Raw genomic sequence first — 20,371 nt, 5'->3', positions numbered from 1 at the left:
CAGTCATCCTTAGTTGACCTTCAAATAGTTTTCCATTTACTAATCACAAATTTGAAGATGTTCTCAGGGAAAAATTAAGATAAAACATTTCATTTAAAAGCATATAATGCACATCATATCTTTGCAACTACTGCACTTTACTGGTTTATGCCTTTTACACTGAAGTATCAAACTTTAACCTTTCTTTCACCTGTTTATTTGAATTCTTTCCTGAACCTTAAATGTATGTCCACCCTAAAACTTGTTAACAATTTCTCTTTTTTTTTTTTTTTTTTTCTTTTTAATCAGTCTCTTTCTAGCCATTCCAGTATCTGCTGTCTTTAGTCTTTAGGCATTCTCTACCCACCTCCTTTCTCAACCACACCACATCCTGTTCCCCGGTACTGAGAGATTATCCTTTTGCCCACATGTTTTTCACCCAGCACTATCTGGGTGCATTATCTCTATCACAGCACACATTAGCTTCTTAACCTCACTTTCAAGGGCGCTGCTGACTGATTCTCGCTAATTACCTCATCATACCAAAGGATTATGGTTTGCTTCGCTTGAGACACCAACACTCCCTTGTACTTTTGAACAAGTATTACCCGCATTCTCTTAGGTTGTTTGGGTGCTCATCCCCTGCAAACATGACAAGGGTCCGCCCCACCGCCAGCCTCTGCTTGCAAGGCTCGGCCAAAGAAGCAGCTCCGAGGCTGCAGCAGAGACCACCGCCCCCTGTGCTGAACCATACCGGCTTTGCACAACTCTCATTTGGCACCACCACTACATCACCCAGCCCCGGCTGGAACTCAAAGTTAACTGGATTGAGGATGCTATTCACATTGAGTTTGTATCTGTAGAATGCTGTACAACACAAGGACTAATGGTACTAGGTCCTACGTAAATGTAAACATAAAATACACTCCCATTATTGATTTCAAATGTCAAATACCCTAAATATTCCTCTAATTGTGATGGGCATCATATAAATATGGGAAAAAATTACAGGACAATTAGATGCTACAACAGAAAACTGAAGAACCCTTTATCCAAATATTACAATTTCCTCTTCCAGATTATTTCCCTCCTGTAGAGATAGCCAACTGCATTGGAGCACAGGTGTTGTCTGGGGTTCACACACACCAATTAGTTTCCCACTCACTGCCACAAGAAAACCCCATGCCATCTAAGCCAAATGCTTATTTGAAGATACTATTAGAAAAGTAAAACATTACTGACCTCCTCTGAGAGAAAGGAGGCATCTGGGGTAAAGAGAAAGTGTACAAGAAGCATACTCATGTAGTAAACACTCTCCAATTGCTCTACCAACCAGAATATACAAAGTGAGGTTTTCACACCCACTCCAACTGGGCATCCATCACGAGAAAGAATCCAGCAATCAAATGCTCTCTTTACAAAGGATTTACAATGCAGATTGAGTTCCAAGAGGCACACCCATCTTCATCACCTGCACTCACATTTGGTTACCTCAAATATTCCAAAAGTTAAGGCTGCCTCTCAATTCTCCAGTGCAATTGCTGTCATATTTCAGAAGTTCTTTAGTGCTTAAATAACTCCAAGCTCAAATCTAGCGGATGTAATTTCATTGTACAATGCTGCAAAAGTATCTTTTACTTACTATGGAACTACAAAAAAGCATGTTGTACTATTTCTCCTGTACCAGCCAGGGAGAAGCGATTCACACGGTACTTGCCTCTGGAACAAACATTTGTGAGGATCCAAGTCACAGAAACTGTACCAGCTGCTACATAGTAAATTACCTCTACCCGCTCCAAAACCAGGATAAAAGTGCATGGATTACTTTCAACATTTTAGAACACCATATTACCGTGCACATAAAGAATGTTATTCTACAAATATTGCTACGATATTAATTTGATTAAAACAAATGAAGTACATTCCAATTTTACAACGCAACTAACAGGGACAAAAAGTAAGTTTATTTGCCCAAGATGACACAAGAGTTCCACATTAAAGCCCAAGAAAGATTTGGGTCTTGCAATATTAGCTTTCTAGCTCACAGTAAGACTGCATTTCTCCTTCAAAATATGTAAACAGTAATAAAACTACCGGGAAATGTACAAAGCACGATGCCAGAAAACAGTTTAATTAGGCTAATGCAAAAGTTCATCACAAAAACAAAGCAGAAGCAGAGTTCTGAATTTAAAAAAAAAAAAATCAATGAAAAGGTATTCGTGAATCTTGCATGTAACTATTTCAAATGTCCACATTGTAGATATTTTCAGAAAATTCAGTACACCTAAATTCAGCCCTTTCCTGTTCTAGTCACCTAGCACGAAATGCAATACTCCTTCCACTCTCCTCTTAGACTAGAGCTTGTAGCTGAAAAAAACCCAGCAACGCATAAACTTATTGCAGATAATTCCATAAACAAAGTCAGTGCAGAGGGTCTGCATTTTAATGAAAACCAGAAGGCTTTTATTACAACAATACTTTTTTTTTTCCTTCTTTTCCCATCCAGCTGAAGCACTGACATGCATGTGAAGACAAACCTCTAAATTTTCTGCCAAGAGAGCACTGGGACCAGGGTACGTAAACTCACTAGGGGCAAAATGAAACAATCGGACAAGAATTTCACTTTCACTGAACAGTTTGTTCACCATTACAAGGAAAAAGCTGAACATATCTGGACTTCAGGGAATTATTTTCTCTACCAAAAAGAATTCAAGTTCTTTAAAAAGTATGCACATGTTGCATGAACAATGAAAATTTAATCTGAATTGTGTTAAATAACTTCCCCTCCACAAAAAAACAAAACACGCTATGCTACTCAAGTACTAGGTTTACCAAGAACACTAAAAAGTGCTCTGCAAATGTAAGGACTGAAGTATTAAAAGATGCTATATTAATAAATTAGGGTCTCACCCAGATCAGTCCAGTATAAGAACTAATTTAAAAACAATACTAATTATTTTTTAGATATCAGACTTATTTCAGTACATCTACAGCATCAGTGACTACTCTACACAAGCAATAACAACAAACATTCTGTCTTCCAGCATTTACCTGCAAACAGCTGAAAGCACCAATCCTACCTGCTGGGGCAACCCTCAGCTCATGAGCACATTGCAACAGACTTTTATCTTCCCATACTTTTTTTCATCCCAAATTCTGAGGGATTTGTGATTCCAGAGATCATTACTTTGACAGATACATGCTTTAAAGAAATCCTCAGCTTGGCTGAGATAAAGATCCTGCAGTCGCCAACAACCTTTTTACTATTCTCACTCAGGAAATCAAATGAGAGCTGCAACATTTAAAATCTTGATACAGGCAACTCCTAGATTTTGTACTATCAACAAGGATACTGCATACATCTTTTATAAGACAGCAATACTTTTCCAGTGTTCAGAATTTCCAGATTAGTAAAGTCCCATGTTTGTTTGTACAAGCTTCACTGAAAAGCATATACATTTCCAAGTACATAAACAAGTGGGGCCATAAATAAAAACACGTCTTTTTAATAGATATCAGATGATAAAGCTTTCAAAACTCAAAAACCCCACTTTCTAAACAGACAGCCAAAGACACATGTATGCATTCTTAAATTACATTCAACATCAAACCCAAACTGATAAGAGTCTCATGACAATGACACACCCCTTCCTGAAAAAAACAGTAAAAAGGTCAGATGTTTATGAACCAGACAATTGCTGGAAAAATATGGATAAACATTTCCAACTAAAACTCAGTACAATTGTTTTCACACCAAAGCCAAAAGTAACTACACTTTCAACAACCAAGTATTTGGTCCTTACATAACTTTCTAGTTGGAAATCTCAGGTCTTCCCAAGGATGAGGTAAGCCACACAATACTGCTTGTGAAAGACAGGAACCTCACAGCGATCAGGCATTTTGTGCAGCATGTCACCCAAAACACGGGACATGTGTAACCATCCCATGCATCTGGAAAACACTGTAATCTTATACTTCAGCAACAAGACACATTCCTTGCACACATTTGCAGACCACAGCAGCAAGAGTACCCCCTGAAGAAAGAATCTATACAGAGTACTGTTTGCAGTCTTTGGGTTACACTGACGGAGAAATCTGGAGGCAAAAAAAAAAATCCACGTTCCATCTCTCAAACATCCCCCTGTTTCTTCAACAGAGTATGGGTCAGCACACTGGAAAGTAAGCTTACAAAATATTAAGATTCAAAAGCACATAATAACTTCCAAATGGGATATGGCTTCAAATTTAGAATTACTGAGAGTGGTTTTTTTGTCTGTATTAATAATGCTAGTAACTACATAGCCATGTCCACATTATCAGTCAAGAAAGGTGTCTCAGTTTCAAGAAAAAAAACTTCAATTTAGCTAAAAATAAATTTTCTAATCTAGTGAACAAAAATGCAATAAATTACTACAACATAAGTATGCTATATAATAGCTACTTTTTGAGGCTAACTCATATTTACATTGTGTGGATGTTTTTCATATATAATTACACTTGACAACTTTTAAGATTAGACAACATCACCACATGATTTATCTTCTACAAAAAAAGGCTAAGATTTCAAAGCAAGAAGGAAACAATGTCTGAAAGCAGGACTGAAAGCATAAGAAAAGTTTTAACAGCTTTTGAAAAATTACTGATGCAACTGAGTTATTCAATATTTTTAAAAACAGAACTTGGGTTTATGCACAGAATGAATTTTGTTCAAGGAAAGATTAAAAAGAGCACATCACCAAATATTCTTTGATCTTTCTTTGGTCCAACATAAGTAATTTCTAAAATACTACTCTACAGTGCTAGTGGTTTCTTAATTATAAAAGATGGTGTGCTTCTGGCCCCAAGGAGCTCACAACAATAGTATCATTAAATCTTCTATAGCCATTTCTTTTTAATCATGAAATCTCAGCACAAAAAGCCCTCAGCAAAATGTCTGTTTTAAATATTTATCAAGAGGTGAGAAACAGATGGCTAGACTGGTTCTACAGACTGAAAATGTTCTGACATGGAATTCAAACTCTTTTTCTGCCAACTGCTATTAAGGAGTTCACAGGGGTTGGAACAACAGAACGTGCATCCGAAGTTAAAAAACATCCTTCCTGGCTGGATTTTCTTTTTAAAGAGACAGCACAACTCTTTAATTAATTTCCAAAGAAGCCACTACAGAGTGCCAATCACACTGTCTCCTCTCATTACACCAAGAACTTCATTATCAGCTACACTCCAGTCTCCAAAGCTTAGTAAGCATTTAGCATCAAAACAAATGCACGACATACTCAATTTAACAGCACAATAACCCAAGATGGCAATAATAATCAGATGTATTTTTAAAATATTCTATGTTAATACTATTCATACACTTTACACCCACCATGAAAAGAGCTCCAGATGTACAGAAACACACACTGAACAGATGCTCACGCTGAGATTCTTAAACATATCATAATCTATCATATTATTTCCAAATATTTCAAGTTACTAAACCCCACCCCAATTTTAGTCCCATCTATCTATTCTTGCCTTGGACATTGCAGCACAGTGTGACAGAAGTCAGGGCACTTTATAAAGCAAAAATACAAATCTAACCACAACTTCCATGTATAAACCCTCCTATTGTGTGCAGTATTTGAAAAAAGCATGACACATTCCAAAAAGTTAATTCTGAAAACTATCTGTATCTAAATAAAGAGCAGCAATTTTCTACTACTAATGAAGTGTAGCAATGTTATTTTGTGATTATATGCCACCTTTCCTCAGATGATTACTGCTTTACAAATGTTATCTACGAAGAAATTATATATCAGAGATAGGAAAATTTGGCACTCATTAATAAAATGTATTTCAACTGAGTTAGACAAGACTTGCCAGTGCTCTTCTACTCTGTTCTAACCCTTAAGAGAATATTATGCAAAGCAGTTCACCAAAGTACCTTGGGTCCTGTGTGGTCATACCATAAGGAACACACTACAGAGTGACCACAAAGGTACACACACTGATGAGAATAAAACTATTAGTTGAATACTACTTTCAAAGCATGATCAAATTTTTTTATTGTAGTAAGAAAGCAGAAAAGGAGAGCATATTTCCCACAGCACAGAAAATGTTGTGGAATGAAACAGTTCTAATCACAGGATGGCGTATATGATTTGACATTTATTTTGTTATTATTACTTTACATAATTATGAATTATTATTTCATTCAAAGTTATCAAAAGAAATACAACAAGGAGCATGCTTTTTGGCCAAGACACATTGAAAAGCACCAAGTGCTTTAGTCTAATCAAGACATACACGTTTTGTACAATGCACACTCACTTCAGAGAATGGTGGTGTACTTGTTAAAAAAAATACTTGCTTGAAAAACAAACAGCTACCTGATTTAAAGAATTAGGAAATACTGGAAATCAAAGAAAACCTTTCCTTTGTCCGGTCTCTGATGTAACCATTTAATTAGCATACGTATAATTTCAATAACAGAATTGCTATGTTTAATAATTACTACATAAATACCAGACATGAGTTGCTTTCCTTTTCCCCTAATTTTTCTTCTGGCTCCTTATTTGTCTCTATATTCATCTATGCTCAGTTTTTTACTGTGTCCAAAATAGAACTGTGAATCAGCATAAAATACCAAAAAACAGCATGAAGAGATACAGCTTACCAAGGCAGAGTTAAGGAGATATTTAAAAAGTCTGATACAGAATCATCAAATTTGCTTCAATGAATTAGCAAACCATATATACGTAAGTGCAAATGTTTTTTTTAAATTATGATCTAGATACCAGATTTAACCCTGAAAAAATCCATTTTATGAGCTGAAAGCACTAAGCTTTAGGCCCAATGAGGTGTCCAGAAAACCTGAGCAGACGAGCTCTCTGCAGCTGGGGACAGAACACCTCGTGCCCTGCTGCCATCAGCAAACACAGAGCAGCTCGGGCTGCCTCCTGAAGCTCCACTGATGCTCGTAACAGGGAATGATGGAGGAATTGCTACAGCAGAACACAAATAGGTCTAAAAGTTTGTTTTCATCTTGTTCAGAGCCCTGTCTTTTAAGACCCACAATACTGTTTTTCCTTGTGCTTTTAACCTAGATTTAAGGTAATTCTTAATGAATTTGATTTTGTGCCAGATCTCCAAAAAAGTAATCTTTACTTGCCCAGCACAATTAAAGTTTAATCCTTTTTAACAGTAAGTGAAGCACTGAATATTCTAAGAAACCAGTTTGATTCATAACATAGTATATTTTTTGAAGTATGATTGGATTCAATCTAAAAAAATGTAAAAGGTACCCTGTAATGTAAAAACTCGCATTGTCAAAGTCTAGTTACATAGTTACAAACAGGCCATTTTATGCAAGAAGTTAACTCAGTGTAGAGTTGCAGGTCATCTCCAGATATCAAGCAAAAAATACATTAAATTTTGCTACAGTAAAAGTATTGCAGTAAAACATTTAGCTTAAATTTCTGGCATTTCTTTCAACTAATGCATAAGAATTAGTGACTTATGAGAAAAGAAATATAGTACGTCAAAATAAACTTCAGCTAGTTTCACAACACCACAAGTTAAATGCCCGTCATTAAAAGGAAGTCTGAGGTCAAAATCCATCTTTTTTAATGTGTTTCTTAAACACAGGACAAAGACAAGCACTTTCACACAAAACTGAACACAAGACAGAGTATAAAACCTTCAAATGTCATCTACAAGATGAACAAAAAAAAAACCCAAATACAATTAAGAGGCTGAGAAAATGAGCAGACATGAGTAAGCTAAAACTAAAGCAATACATACCTGAGTGCTTACAGTCAGTGCTCACCCAAATGCCAACCCCACTCTCCTTAAGTGACACTCACCTTTCACCTGAGGTTCACACAGGCATGAGCTGCACACACACTCTTGTGTGGCCAATATAATTCACAGCTTTTACTTACTCCTCACTGCCAATATCACAACAGTTTTAGATTTCAAGCCTGCTACAGCAGTGTCATTAGTACTTAAAAAGTGTATTTTGTCTGAATTCTCACCGTGCTACAAATCCTAGTAAAGTACAAGGTACTATGCAAAACATTAAAGTAACCCCTAAAGACCTTTAAATCAGGCTTCTCCAGGTAGTACACGTGATGCTATTACATCTTCATTTTGCATAATCAGACACAACTTAATTCAGGTGGCTTCAGGAGCTCCGCGGGCACTCCCAGTCCCCGCGCCCCACCCAGGCACTCCGCCCCGGCTCCTCGGGCAACCACTTGTCTCGGTGTGGAGCAGATCTTTGCTCCTCTAGAGACTAATAGCCCTGCATTATAAAATACTGATAAAGGTATTTAATTCAACGCCAAAAAAAATTAAAAAAAAGGTCAAAAAATTAAAAAATAAAAAAACAACCTAAAATGCTAGGTCCAGATTAAGTTCCTGGACCAGACTTCAAGCTGCAACGTTTAGCTTTCTGTAATTTTTTTTCTTAGCACAAAAGTCTCTGTTTCACAGTCTTTAAAAGCAAGCAAGTAAATGCAGGGCAGGCGGCATTTAAAGTGGGGACGTTAAACACTCCCTGGTACTATTCTTTTTTGTGCCTAAGCATTCTCACGAGCAGCGTTAGCTCCAGCAGCAGGGAACCTGACAGAGGAGATACAAGACGCCACCACTGCGAGCAGACACCGCCGTGCTTCGCTCCGGCACTCCCCCGGGAGCAGCCCCTGCTCTGCCGTCCTTCGGAGGGAAGAGGACAGCTTTAAGAAAAGACCTAACACGAGAGAGAAACCGCCTGTCTCGTTGCTGCCAATTCTTCGTGTTTAAAACAAACACAATGCAGCGTTACCCAACATTCTGCGGTACTTTTAGAGACAAAGCTGTACAGTAGCTGCCTCCAGTTAGGGCCGGCAACTGAAAATGCTCTGCCGCTCTGAGCAGCCCGGCGCTTTTCGGGGGAGCAGCAGCTCTGCCGCCGCCCCGAGGCTGCCCGGTGCGGGCCGCCGCCCGGGCCGCGCCGGGCCCCCGCCCCGGGCCGCGCCAGGAGCGCGGTGAGGGCCGGCCGCCAGGCGGAGCGCGGCGCTCGGCCCGCCGCGCACAAAGCGCCCGTCCCGCCGGGACCGCGCCGGGCGGGCGGAGGGCGCGGGGCCGCCCCGGGCAGCGCCACGGCCGCGCAGGCGGCGCGCGCACCGCGCCCCGGCCCGGCGCCGCCGCCCTCCGCCCGCCCGAGCCCCCGCGCCGAACAAAGCGCAGCGCCTCGGCTCCGGCCGCTCCGCGCCTCCCCGGGGCAGCCGCCCGAGCAGACAAGGGAAGGCGGCGAATCTCAGACACAATGAGAGGCGAGCCGGGACTCACCCACAGCTCCGTGCCCCAGCTCATGGCTGCTCCGCGGGCAGTGCCGGCTCCGGCAGAGGCGGGGATGAGGCGGCGGGCGGCGGCCGGAGAACGGGGCCCCCCGGGCAGCGCCGGTGCCCTCGGTCACTGGGGAGAGGCGGCAGCGGCGGCGAGGAACGACGTCGCTCCCAGCTCCAGCTCCGCCTGGCTCGGGAGGGGAGCCGCGGAGGAGACTGGGAGAGGGGCGGGTCCGGCTGGAGCGGCGGGGCCGGGGCGGGAGCGGCCGCGGGGCGAAGGTGCCGCGCCCGGGGCGGCCCCGCGCTGCTGCTCAGGAACGGGGCGGCGGCGAGGCTCGCGGCTCCGTGTCCCGGCCGCCGGCGAGGCCGCCCCGGGCGCTGAGTCACGGCCGGCGGCGGCGGGGCCCCGGCTCGCCCCCTCCTCGCCGGGCACCGCGCCGACACACAGACGCAAACAACGATTTTTGTATTGTTTACATCGCAGCTCTGGATGGAAATCACAAATTGAGGTTTTAGGAAAGGTGAGGGAGGCAGCTGAGGGAAATAGCTCATTTTTCATAGAGTACTTGAATGAATCATACTGACTGTAACAGGGACTTTCCTCAGCAACTAGAAAAGGACAGGCGTTAAATCCTTGTCAAAGATTATTTTTTCCACCAACGTGTTACAAAGCTACTAATAGAAAGCAAATGTTTTGAAAGTCACCTGAATTAAATTCCCCTCTGAGGGCATGATTTCTTTATTTTCCTCTCCTTTTTGCTTAGAAATAATATTTATAAGGTGGGATAAAAACTCAATAAATACTAAAATAATAAATACTGCTAAGCCTCTATATCATGAAACAAAAAATTACTTAAATCATTTTTTCATTCCCAAGTCACCTTTCAGGTATTGTGCCTTTGCATCACAATTTAGGTGTAGTTCTATTTTTAGTTCTAGTCATGAACCCTCCACATTTTAGATTCTGAAGATGAGATTCCACATGTGGGCAAAGTTCAGTTGAAGTCTGGCACATTAATTTGGTAGATTGTATTAATTACTGAAAATATTCAGCAAGCAGAACATATATTGAGGATTTAGGTAATGAAGCAGAAATATTTATTAATTATTTTCATAGTTCACATATATGTTTAAATTCAGTCAACTTACATAGCTTTCAGAATTGGCAAAAAACAATGTCCATTAAATGCTAATAAGATCAATCAGCCTTTTGCTTAGATACCAGCTTGTCACATATCTTAATACAATTCCTAAAAAAATATAATCAGATGATATCATGAAATAGCATGTGTTCAAAACACAATGAAGAAAAAATTAAAATAATTAGTTAATTTTGTAAGTTTTCAATGTTCCTCTTGTAACGTGCTGCATATGTAATAATTTTAGAAAGAGGCATTTTTACATGTAATCCATACTGCACTGTGTCCCAACCAAGGTTTATAAATTCATGCAACAATTTGGGCAGCTTTGGTCTTGGATGACTGATATGGCACTTTATTTTTTTTAAAAAGGAACACTTTGAGAAACAAATGTACACTGAACCTTTCGTAGACACTAGAGGCAAGAGTCTTGATGTGAATTTGAAAATTGTTGGCAGGATTTTTCACTTCCTGATTATTTCAGGAAAATTCAGATTTGCAATTGTTTCAGTTTAGATATCTAAAAATGAACTCTAGAAAAACAACTTTAGAGCTAAAATTTTCGATTTTAGAAACCCCAATAAAGTATTGGAAATTAATCTACTGGAAAATTGATCCTAAGTTCTAAATCTATGGAGTCAGAAGCATTGGAAATCAGGCACTTAAATGGCACTCAAATTTAAATACTAGCTTTTCATTGCATTAAATATACATCAATAGAGTTTCAATCCATTATATAAATATATTTGTTTATTTATAGTTGATTGATACATGAACCTTCTTTAACTCTAATTTAAGAATTAACTAATTACCCCTATTTCTGCAAAACATGCAATGCCAACATTCTCAACATGTCAGAATTTGTTTTCTATTTAGAGCAATGTAACAAAATGATTTCTGGTGATCTGGTGATATTTTAGAAGAAGGAGACTGCAGCCTATATCATGGGTACATGAATACAATATTTAGCTACTTAGATATGCTTAAAAAGCCTAATTTTAGCAATGAGAGTTTTTCCCAGGACAAACAGGATTCCTTCTTTCCAAGCAGCTCTCCCTGAAAAACACCTTTACAAACCCAAAGGTACAGCAAGCATTGGGGCTGCAGGATGTTCCAGAGATTCTGAGGAACTGCACAACCCCCAGGACTGATTGAGAGGCTGCTCTGAAATACTCTGTAAAATAGGACACAGCAGCTCTGGGCTGCACCTGCCTTTTAAGAGCACACATATACAATAAAGAGGAGCAATCAAAAGAAGTTCCTGCACAGGCTTTGAACAAGCCAGCACCAGAACAGGACACTATCATTGCACCAGAGCACTGCTGCAGCCTGACTAATTATTCATCTTTGGAGATTAACAGTTAGACTTGGGAAGTCAGGCTGATTAGAAGTTGTACACAGAAACATACTGTTTCTGGGACCCAACCTAGTGTTTCTGCAGGCATTGTAATTCTCATTTTGCAGAGAATTAGCACAAAACCTGCCTCAAAGGATGAAGAAGATGCCAAAAAGTTAAGTGCAAAGCCTATTTCTTCCCAACATATTTCAGTGGTTTTATTAGTGTTTGAATTTAAATGGACACAACTATTTTCAAGATTGCTTTCTGATTTTTAGTTTGCTTTTAACCCATACTTCTTCCAAAAACAGAAGCACATTTATGTATCAGGTACATACATAGAAATGTGCATTTCACTTTTACTTAACTAAAACTCAATCAGTAAAGACTATAGAGCTAATAAGCTACACAGGTAAGGGATTTGAAGTTAAGAGACAAAAAGCATTTAGACAAATTATTGCAAGATTTGGAATTCATGAACAGTATATTAAGACCATGTGACTGAAACATATTTTAAATAATTGAAAATAAAGCAGAAGACTTAGCAGCATAATACTTACCACTTCAGCCTAGTGAGAAATCTGACATCATCCACTGTTACCCCCTTTTCCTGCTTAAGCACACTCTTGCTTTAGGAGATTCCCATATAATTCCTGAGCTCTCCTCCAGTTTAGCAGTTGATGATATGAAATGACCAAGCTGTAAGACAAGGGGAAGAGTCTGCCACATCTCTGCAGGATATTACCGGAAATGGTAAAATTCATCACTCACAATTGTGACATTGTTTCCATTATCAGGGAATGCAACTGACCCTCAGCCTAGAAATAATTAAACAAAGAGTACCCTAAAGACTTTTATTCTTCTAGTCACATCCTTAAAATCATCATCTGGAGGAGGGGTGCAACCAAAGGGACTCGAGAACATATTAAAGACATATTCAAGTAATGTTACATGCAGAAAAGGCTTCATGACAGATTGCATTGTTCTAATATCCTTGTAAACCACTAGCTGCTTCTGGCAGATGATAATTTATTTTTAGCTTAGAAGATTTATATTTAGATGTTTTCCCCATCATTGACTCATTAATGCAGGCTTTAAAAGAAAACGACCCAATTCTGCATTCTGACTGAATCCACATAATTCTAATTATTACAGTAGTTGTGTATTTTGTTAATTCTGTTCACTTTTCAACAGAATCTACTTGAGTTTCCTAGTGTACCTAAGGATATTATCTTGGCAGAAAAACAATCTGAATCATTAATTTGGAGTGGCAGAAAAGCTGTCTGGCACTCCCTGTGGGCACACTTTCTAAAGACAGAAGCAGCTTAGTTTTCCACTGCCACAAACTCAGCAGGACCAAACAAATTACTTCCAAATATCTCTGTCTCAGTGTGAGGTGCTATTAATCCATTTCTCTGCTAGCCAGCAGACTCTTTGTCATATTAAAATTGGATTTTTACTCCACAAAAAATAAGAAGGGTTGCAAAAAACATTTTCTCTTTCTGCTTCAAAAACAAAAGAATTTAGCTCCTTCCTTCCTTTACACATGTATTTCCCCCATCACCAGCACTCTAAGTGCTCTCATTTAAAAAAATATTAATGTTCATAACACTTCCATGTGCTGAGTGGGTAATCATTACTTCACAGCTCAGGAAACACTTTGAGACACAAGAATAGGTGTCCTGACACTTCAGCTTATGCCCAGCTCCCCACAGACTTCCTGTGTCTCCCAGAGATTGGTTAACCATAACCAGCAGAATGCAAAGTCTTGGGAGCTCAGCATCTGCCTAGAAACTTATTTCCACTTGGTTCCTATTTCAACTATTAGGCAAAATAAACTTATGGTTTTACTCTAAGTACTGATTTATTTTTTATTTAAAGCAGAAAATTACCAGGAAACTGTATTAGTTAGACCACACCACTCCTGCTTCAAGGCAGAAGGAAAATTTCATTTATTAGTGCAAACTCAGCCACTGCTGAGCTTTTCTCCTATCTGTGAATTTTTGTGGGAAGAACTGTACCCCTCCAGCATTTCCAGTCCAGTTTCCGTACTGGAATTAATAGCAAAAGAAAGGCTTGTTTCTTTCTTTTCCTTCTCATTTCAGCAAACAGAAATACATTAACATTGATCGGATAACAGAACTGAAAGGACACTACAAACACCAGCTATAAATAGGAGGAAAATGAGAACTTCCATCTGCTTTTACGAAATATCCTGTGCTCACTTTTTTTTGCCTGCACTGTAGACAAGAGCCATCTTCCCTTGCCATATGTAGCAGAGAAAATGTGCTGTCAATCAGCATCACTAGCAATATTATAAGCACAAACAGCCCTATTTCACAGCCATTTATTTTTTTCCCAGTGAAACAAGACTATCACATGATTATTCAGCATTTCCTTTTGATAATATAAACTGTATCCCAATGCAGAGGCTGGACAAAGTATCAGGGAACACACAAAAATCATTACTTTAAAATATGATTTTCAACTCTAATGCTTTCATTGCCTGCTTGAAATCCATTTGCTTCCACTATACATCCCTTCAGAATTATATCAAAACATAACCATAAATGGCTTTGCTACCTTAATTTCTGTTATCTTTGGTTCACCTAATCCATGTCTTCTCCATTCTCCCATCAACCCATACACATTAAATTAAAAGAACACCAAGCTGTATCTAATGTGCAGAGTTAAGTATGGCCATGGTGAATCCTATATTCAATTTTTTTCCATTACCATATTATCTACGGGCATATAGATTATAGCTTTTACATAATAACCAAAAACTTCAACAGTCACTGCTCTCAGCACCAATAGCAGCTTTACAGCAGAGTGCATGAATTAACATACATATTAATAATGAAAGATGGAGGCTGTCATGGTACTAATTCAAGCTGTAGAGAAATTAATAGTAGATGAATGTGTAGCAAATGATCAGCACCACCCATTTTAAGACTTGCTAGGCAATATTTTACTATCATCTGATTTTGAATTACAATCAGAAACAAATGTATGCACAGTTGGGCAAAATCTACCTTAATATTTGAACACGCTCGGCATCCTAAGTTACTGTTTAATCTCCCTAGCGAGTTTTAATTTAGAAGTGGTTCGCGCATTATCAGCACAGAGCGGCCGGGGTCACGCTCAGCAGTTTGGGCACACACGGCTCAAAGGCACGTTCGGGGCTCGACAGCCGCCTGCCGGCAGCGCCGACCCCGGCGGCGGCACGACACGGCCCCGGCACGGACACGGCCCCGGCACGGACACGGCGGCACGGACACGGCCCCGGCACGGACACGGCCCCGGCACGGACACGGCGGCACGGACACGGCCCCGGCACGGACACGGCACGGACACGGCCCCGGCACGGACACGGCGGCACGACACGGCGGCACGACACGGCGGCACGGACACGGCCCCGGCACGGACACGGCCCCGGCAGCGGCACGACACGGCCCCGGCACGGACACGGCACGGACACGGCGGCACGACACGGCGGCACGACACGGCGGCACGACACGGCGGCACGACACGGCGGCACGACACGGCCCCGGCACGGACACGGCACGGACACGGCCCCGGCGGCGGCACGACACGGCGGCACGGACACGGCCCCGGCACGGACACGGCCCCGGCACGGACACGGCACGGACACGGACACGGCACGGACACGGCACGGACACGGCCCCGGCACGGACACGGCCCCGGTCCTGGCAGCGGCACGGACACGGCCCCGGCACGGACACGGCGGCACGGACACGGCCCCGGCACGGACACGGCCCCGGCACGGCCCCGGCACGGCCCCGGCACGGACACGGCACGGACACGGCCCCGGCACGGACACGGCGGCACGGACACGGCACGGCCCCGGCACGGACACGGCCCCGGCACGGCCCCGGCACGGACACGGCACGGACACGGACACGGCACGGACACGGACACGGCACGGACACGGCACGGACACGGCCCCGGCACGGACACGGCCCCGGCACGGACACGGCACGGACACGGCACGGACACGGCCCCGGCACGGACACGGCCCCGGCACGGACACGGCCCCGGCACGGCCCCGGCCCCGCCGCTGCCGCCCTGTCCCGCTCAGCGCCTGCGAGCGACATTCACGGGAAACCGAGAGCGCCAACGACCCCCTCATTGTCCTACCTTCCATGCAGCGCAGGTCCTCACTTCTCTCCCTTAAAGGATTGCATTTCTGCGGCCAGGGGTTTAATTTCACGTGTACTTCCCGTGTTTTATGCCTGGGGTGGTTCCTATTCCTTTCATGAGAAAGTTGATGTCCATTGCATAATACCACATTTAATTGATGCATGAAAAAAAAAATCCAAAGGATCACAATCTGTAGGGAAACTCAAAAGTTATTCAGATGTCAAAGAAAACTCTTTCCTTCCCACTATCAATCACATTAAAATAATAGAAATCAGGATATAAATCAACAATGGGAATGAGAGCAGCGTGCTGTGCACAGAATAGATATCCCACAATGCAAATCATTATTTACATTTTTGTCTCCCTACCCATTAGTAAAGATAGCTACAACTCATTTTATCGTTTTTATTTGTTCCAAGTTAGATTCCGATCAGAGACTAACTGCAGAAATTTTCAAATAATCCCAGAGGAACAAAACCAAATATAAAAAAATCACTTGATGATGAAAGAATTTTGGTTTTGTGACATTACACTATTGAAGCGCTATTTAATGAAATTCAAAGTGCAATGCTTGCTCTTTGGATTTCAAAGGCAGATCAAATCCAACAGGTAGCCAATTGCATGCTAGTAAGAGACTTTTCCTCCACATCCCTTTGTCCTTGTACATTTTTCCCTTTGAGGCAAGGTTACATGCAAAGGGAATATATATATATATATAAAGAGAATATACACACTTTATTAAGACTGTTCTTCTCCCTCCCTAACACACTCATCTTCTAGTAGCCAAGGTAAACCCTTTGGATTTACCACTGTTTTGAGAACCCTCATGTTCAGATCTCATCAATGGATAAATTTCCAAAAATACAATACATAGGACACAAGAGTTCAGTTGTGTTGCTACTGTGCGTCCTTAATACCCAATCCACAAAAGGATGTTACTATTTTCTATGTCCTTTTTTCACATTAGAAAATGCAGTATTTCCAACACCAAATAAAAAATTTAACTCAATTTTAGGAATAAATTGTCCCTTTGGCTTGGAATATAAAGACTACTGAGGCAGGTTACAAAAATACATCCCAACACAAATATGTTTGAAAACTCTCAGCATTCAGAAGCTTTATCCTGTGTCCATAAAGCAAAAACTTTTATTTATACTATTGTAGCACAGTCAATACTAGAGATTTCATTTTAGGGAAACAGGCAATTCTCAATCCCTTTTGCACACGAGTAAACCAAAAACACAGCTAAAGCAATCAGTGCAATGTCCTTCCTCCAGGCTTGCCTGCACTACAGTTCTCCCACAGGGCCGTGCCCCAGAACCCTCACATTTGGAAGGGATGCCTGCCAGCCCATCGCCTTCCTGAGAGCAAAGTCTGAGCAGTGATCTTTGCCTCAGAACATCCACTAGTGCTTTTTAAAAAAGGTACAATAATACTTCATATTTGTTTACACAATTTGGAAAATTTTGTTAACAGAAGTGACATGGCATTTAGACCCATTTTCACATCTAATTTTTTGTCCATAACATTTCATTTTGTTTACATTTCGAGAACTGTAGTTTTTCAAACAAAGGCATCTCAAAAACTCTAAATTTTTTGTAGAAATGAAAATATGATTGTTTCCAACAGTAGAACATATTGAAAAAGAAAACAAATTATTAATTATTTAAAGATAATGAGCTTAGTTGCATACAACTTGCCCAACAATCCCAGACAACTAAATTACCACAGGTATAGAATAACTGATCTATATGACAATATGGAAGATAGATGCAAGTACATACTTAAGAAGCAACTGAATTTAAATTCTGATTTTTACCTGCTTGAATATTAATTATCTGTGTGTGGAAATAGCACCAGTTATATTACAGTAGAATAAAAAAAATATTGGTCACATTACTCCTTCATACATATTTTCAAATATTTTTGCAGTGATACCTCCTTTATTGCAGGATGGGATGGTGAAGACTGTCAGATTTTGCTTTACTAACACTGCCACTGCCCTGACTTATGTACTTCTCTTCCATGGATTACACTGCTGCCTGAGAAAACAAATTACCTGAAACTAAAACAACATTGAATTTGATTTCTAATTCAGCTGTGGTTTTTCACTCTGAGCTGAAAGAATTAATCTTGAATACAACATTAATGAAACCAAACCTTGGTCCATAACCAGCAATCCCAAGCATTATTAATAAATATTACAAATAAATGTTTTCATCTGTGACAATGACTTTTACAGGTCTGTTTGTTTTCCCAGTTATTTGCTCTCTAGATGATTCACCCTACCCTGAAGATAACATCTTTTTCCCCTACATAGGACACCACCTTTTATTCTGTTGCATGTGAAAATGTTAACTTCAAAGCACAGTGTAATATTGCCTACACATGATTAATACATGTATCATGCTTTGAAGATGTAAAAGTTTATGATTGCTGACTAGTAAGTTTTGAACTAATACCAAAACTGGACTAATTACTACTGAAATGAGTGTGGAAATCATTAAAAGATACACCATGCAATATTACTACTCCAATGTTAGTCACCCTGGCTGGGGGCTGAGGGAGAAACCAATTATTTCCTTTGAAACAAGACCAAAAAAAAAAAAATCTCTTAAGTATTAAAAAAATTAATCACATGAACATTTGCCCTTAAAATTAAGTGTAATCTTTACATAGTTCAATATGCCTCTTATAAATCTTCACCCCGATATATAAAGCATAGTAGCTGTTCACATTTAAAATGTAGAAAAAACCCCAAACTGGTTGTAACAAGTATGGTCCATCCTTACCTGAACTTTTGGTTCAAGCTGTGAGATAGAAGTCTTCATGTATTCCTGCAGCTGATGCAACAAGAAATCATGACCATGATGAATTAAAATCAAACAGCTCTTTCCCCAACATATGCAGGAACATCATCTATTACAGATTTCCAGATTACTGAAGGTTCTGCTAGGTTCACCCACACAGCAAAACCTATCTTTACCAGATTTATCCGTGACTGATGGATGGGATTAGGTGTATCCAACTGGATTTACTGTCTAATTATTTTGTTGCAAAACCTCCACTCCCCAGATATTGGCTTCAGCTGTATTACAGCACAGTACCACGAACAGAACATTTTCACTCAATCTGTTTCTTTCCAGAAATGCACAGTTCTTGCACATTTGTTGTAGAAATGTGCTAGATACCAAATGCACTACATACCCAACAACTGGAGTAAGTACTTCCAAAGCCGCTAATAAATTCCCAGTAACTGATTTCTGTAGCAATGGAATCAAAACAAAAAGCACTCATTTAAATCAGGAAAAAAAAAGGGACCCATTGGTCCTGATTGCCAGCAAACCTTAATGGGTTGACAGCAAGGCTCACAGACACTCCTTTTCATGACTGAGTTGCACACATACAGCATCCCTTAGTCTCAAATGGGACATTTATTGAGTGTCCTTTTAACAAGTCTGAGGGCTCATAGAGCTAGTACTGATTGTAAGCAAAATCCATCTGAACCCTGGCCAGCATCCCGCTGATGTGCTCTCAGTGTAAAGCTGCAGAGTAGAACTTTTCCATGTTAGACAGGTAAATAGTATAATACCAAAAGTAGATAACATCACGGCATGCTTTATCTTCCATATTACACTTCCCCTCCTCCTCCTTCCACATTGTTTTGTGTGTGGCTTACACAAAATCACAATCCAACACGAGGAAACTAAAATGAGGTACACATTTCAGAGTAAGGATTTGGCTGTTTCGAAATGATCATTAAGTCACTTTACTTGGCATTGTTTCAAATGCCAAGTCACCTTTACTCGGCTTTGTTTCAACTGAAAACAATCTTCCCGAACAAAATGATCAACCAAGAATTATTATTCACAGTCCTCCTTTGTGGAAGTACTTTTACAAAATCCGAGGAACATAATTTATATTTGTGGCTTTCAGGGACATTTCCTATTGTGTCAGAAATTCCAGTGTTTCAAAATATAGCTCAAATAGCCACATGCAAATACTGAAATTCAAATACCATTTTAGGCATTTGATGTTTAGAAACCCTAAGATACTCCTTTAAAAGTACCTCAGTGTAGTAAATACAACTATATTCGTTATCCACAATGTCATGCAGATGTGCACTTTATTAAAGTAACAGAATAGAAAGATTTCATGAGAAAGTCACTTGAGCACTCTGAAACAGACTGTCAGAGTAATTATGGAAAACCCACAGATAAACTCATAAATTCAGTATTTAAGAAACAGACACATCCTAATACATGTTTCTTGTGAGACAAAGCAACAATACAGTTCACTAATCAAACTTTATGCTCCATGTACCTGGTGTACCAAAATCATCAGGAGTACCATATATTCAGAAATCTGTCGTCACTGAGCAGTTCCTGCATGGAAGCACAACAGCAAAGTAATACAAAATCTGTTTGTTGAAAGATCAG

General features: G+C 40.5%; 1 protein-coding gene across 7 annotated transcripts in view; it reads right to left on the bottom strand.

Annotated features, from left to right (window-relative positions):
• Nucleotides 1-20,038, bottom strand: part of FNBP1L (formin binding protein 1 like) — a 67,137-nt gene extending 47,099 nt beyond the window's left edge. For 5 of the 7 annotated variants that reach the window (XM_077785450.2, XM_077785451.2, XM_077785452.2 and 2 more), the window contains exon 1: nt 9,298-9,487. In XM_077785450.2, coding sequence (XP_077641576.1) covers nt 9,298-9,321 — 24 coding nt within the window. In that variant the 5' untranslated portion in view covers nt 9,322-9,487. Of the gene's footprint in view, nt 1-9,297; nt 9,488-12,328; nt 12,516-15,929 lie in introns of those variants that run through there. The other 2 variants (XM_085586494.1, XM_085586495.1) reach the window with 2 other exon arrangements.
• Between the last annotated feature and the right edge of the window lie 333 nt (nt 20,039-20,371).

This window comes from Lonchura striata, chromosome 8 (assembly GCF_050655825.1).
Source record: "Lonchura striata isolate lonStrDom1 chromosome 8, ASM5065582v1, whole genome shotgun sequence".
Taxonomy (NCBI): domain Eukaryota; kingdom Metazoa; phylum Chordata; class Aves; order Passeriformes; family Estrildidae; genus Lonchura; species Lonchura striata.
The sequence above is the reverse complement of the archived record's forward strand: the minus strand, read 5'-3'. Positions and strand labels throughout refer to the sequence as shown.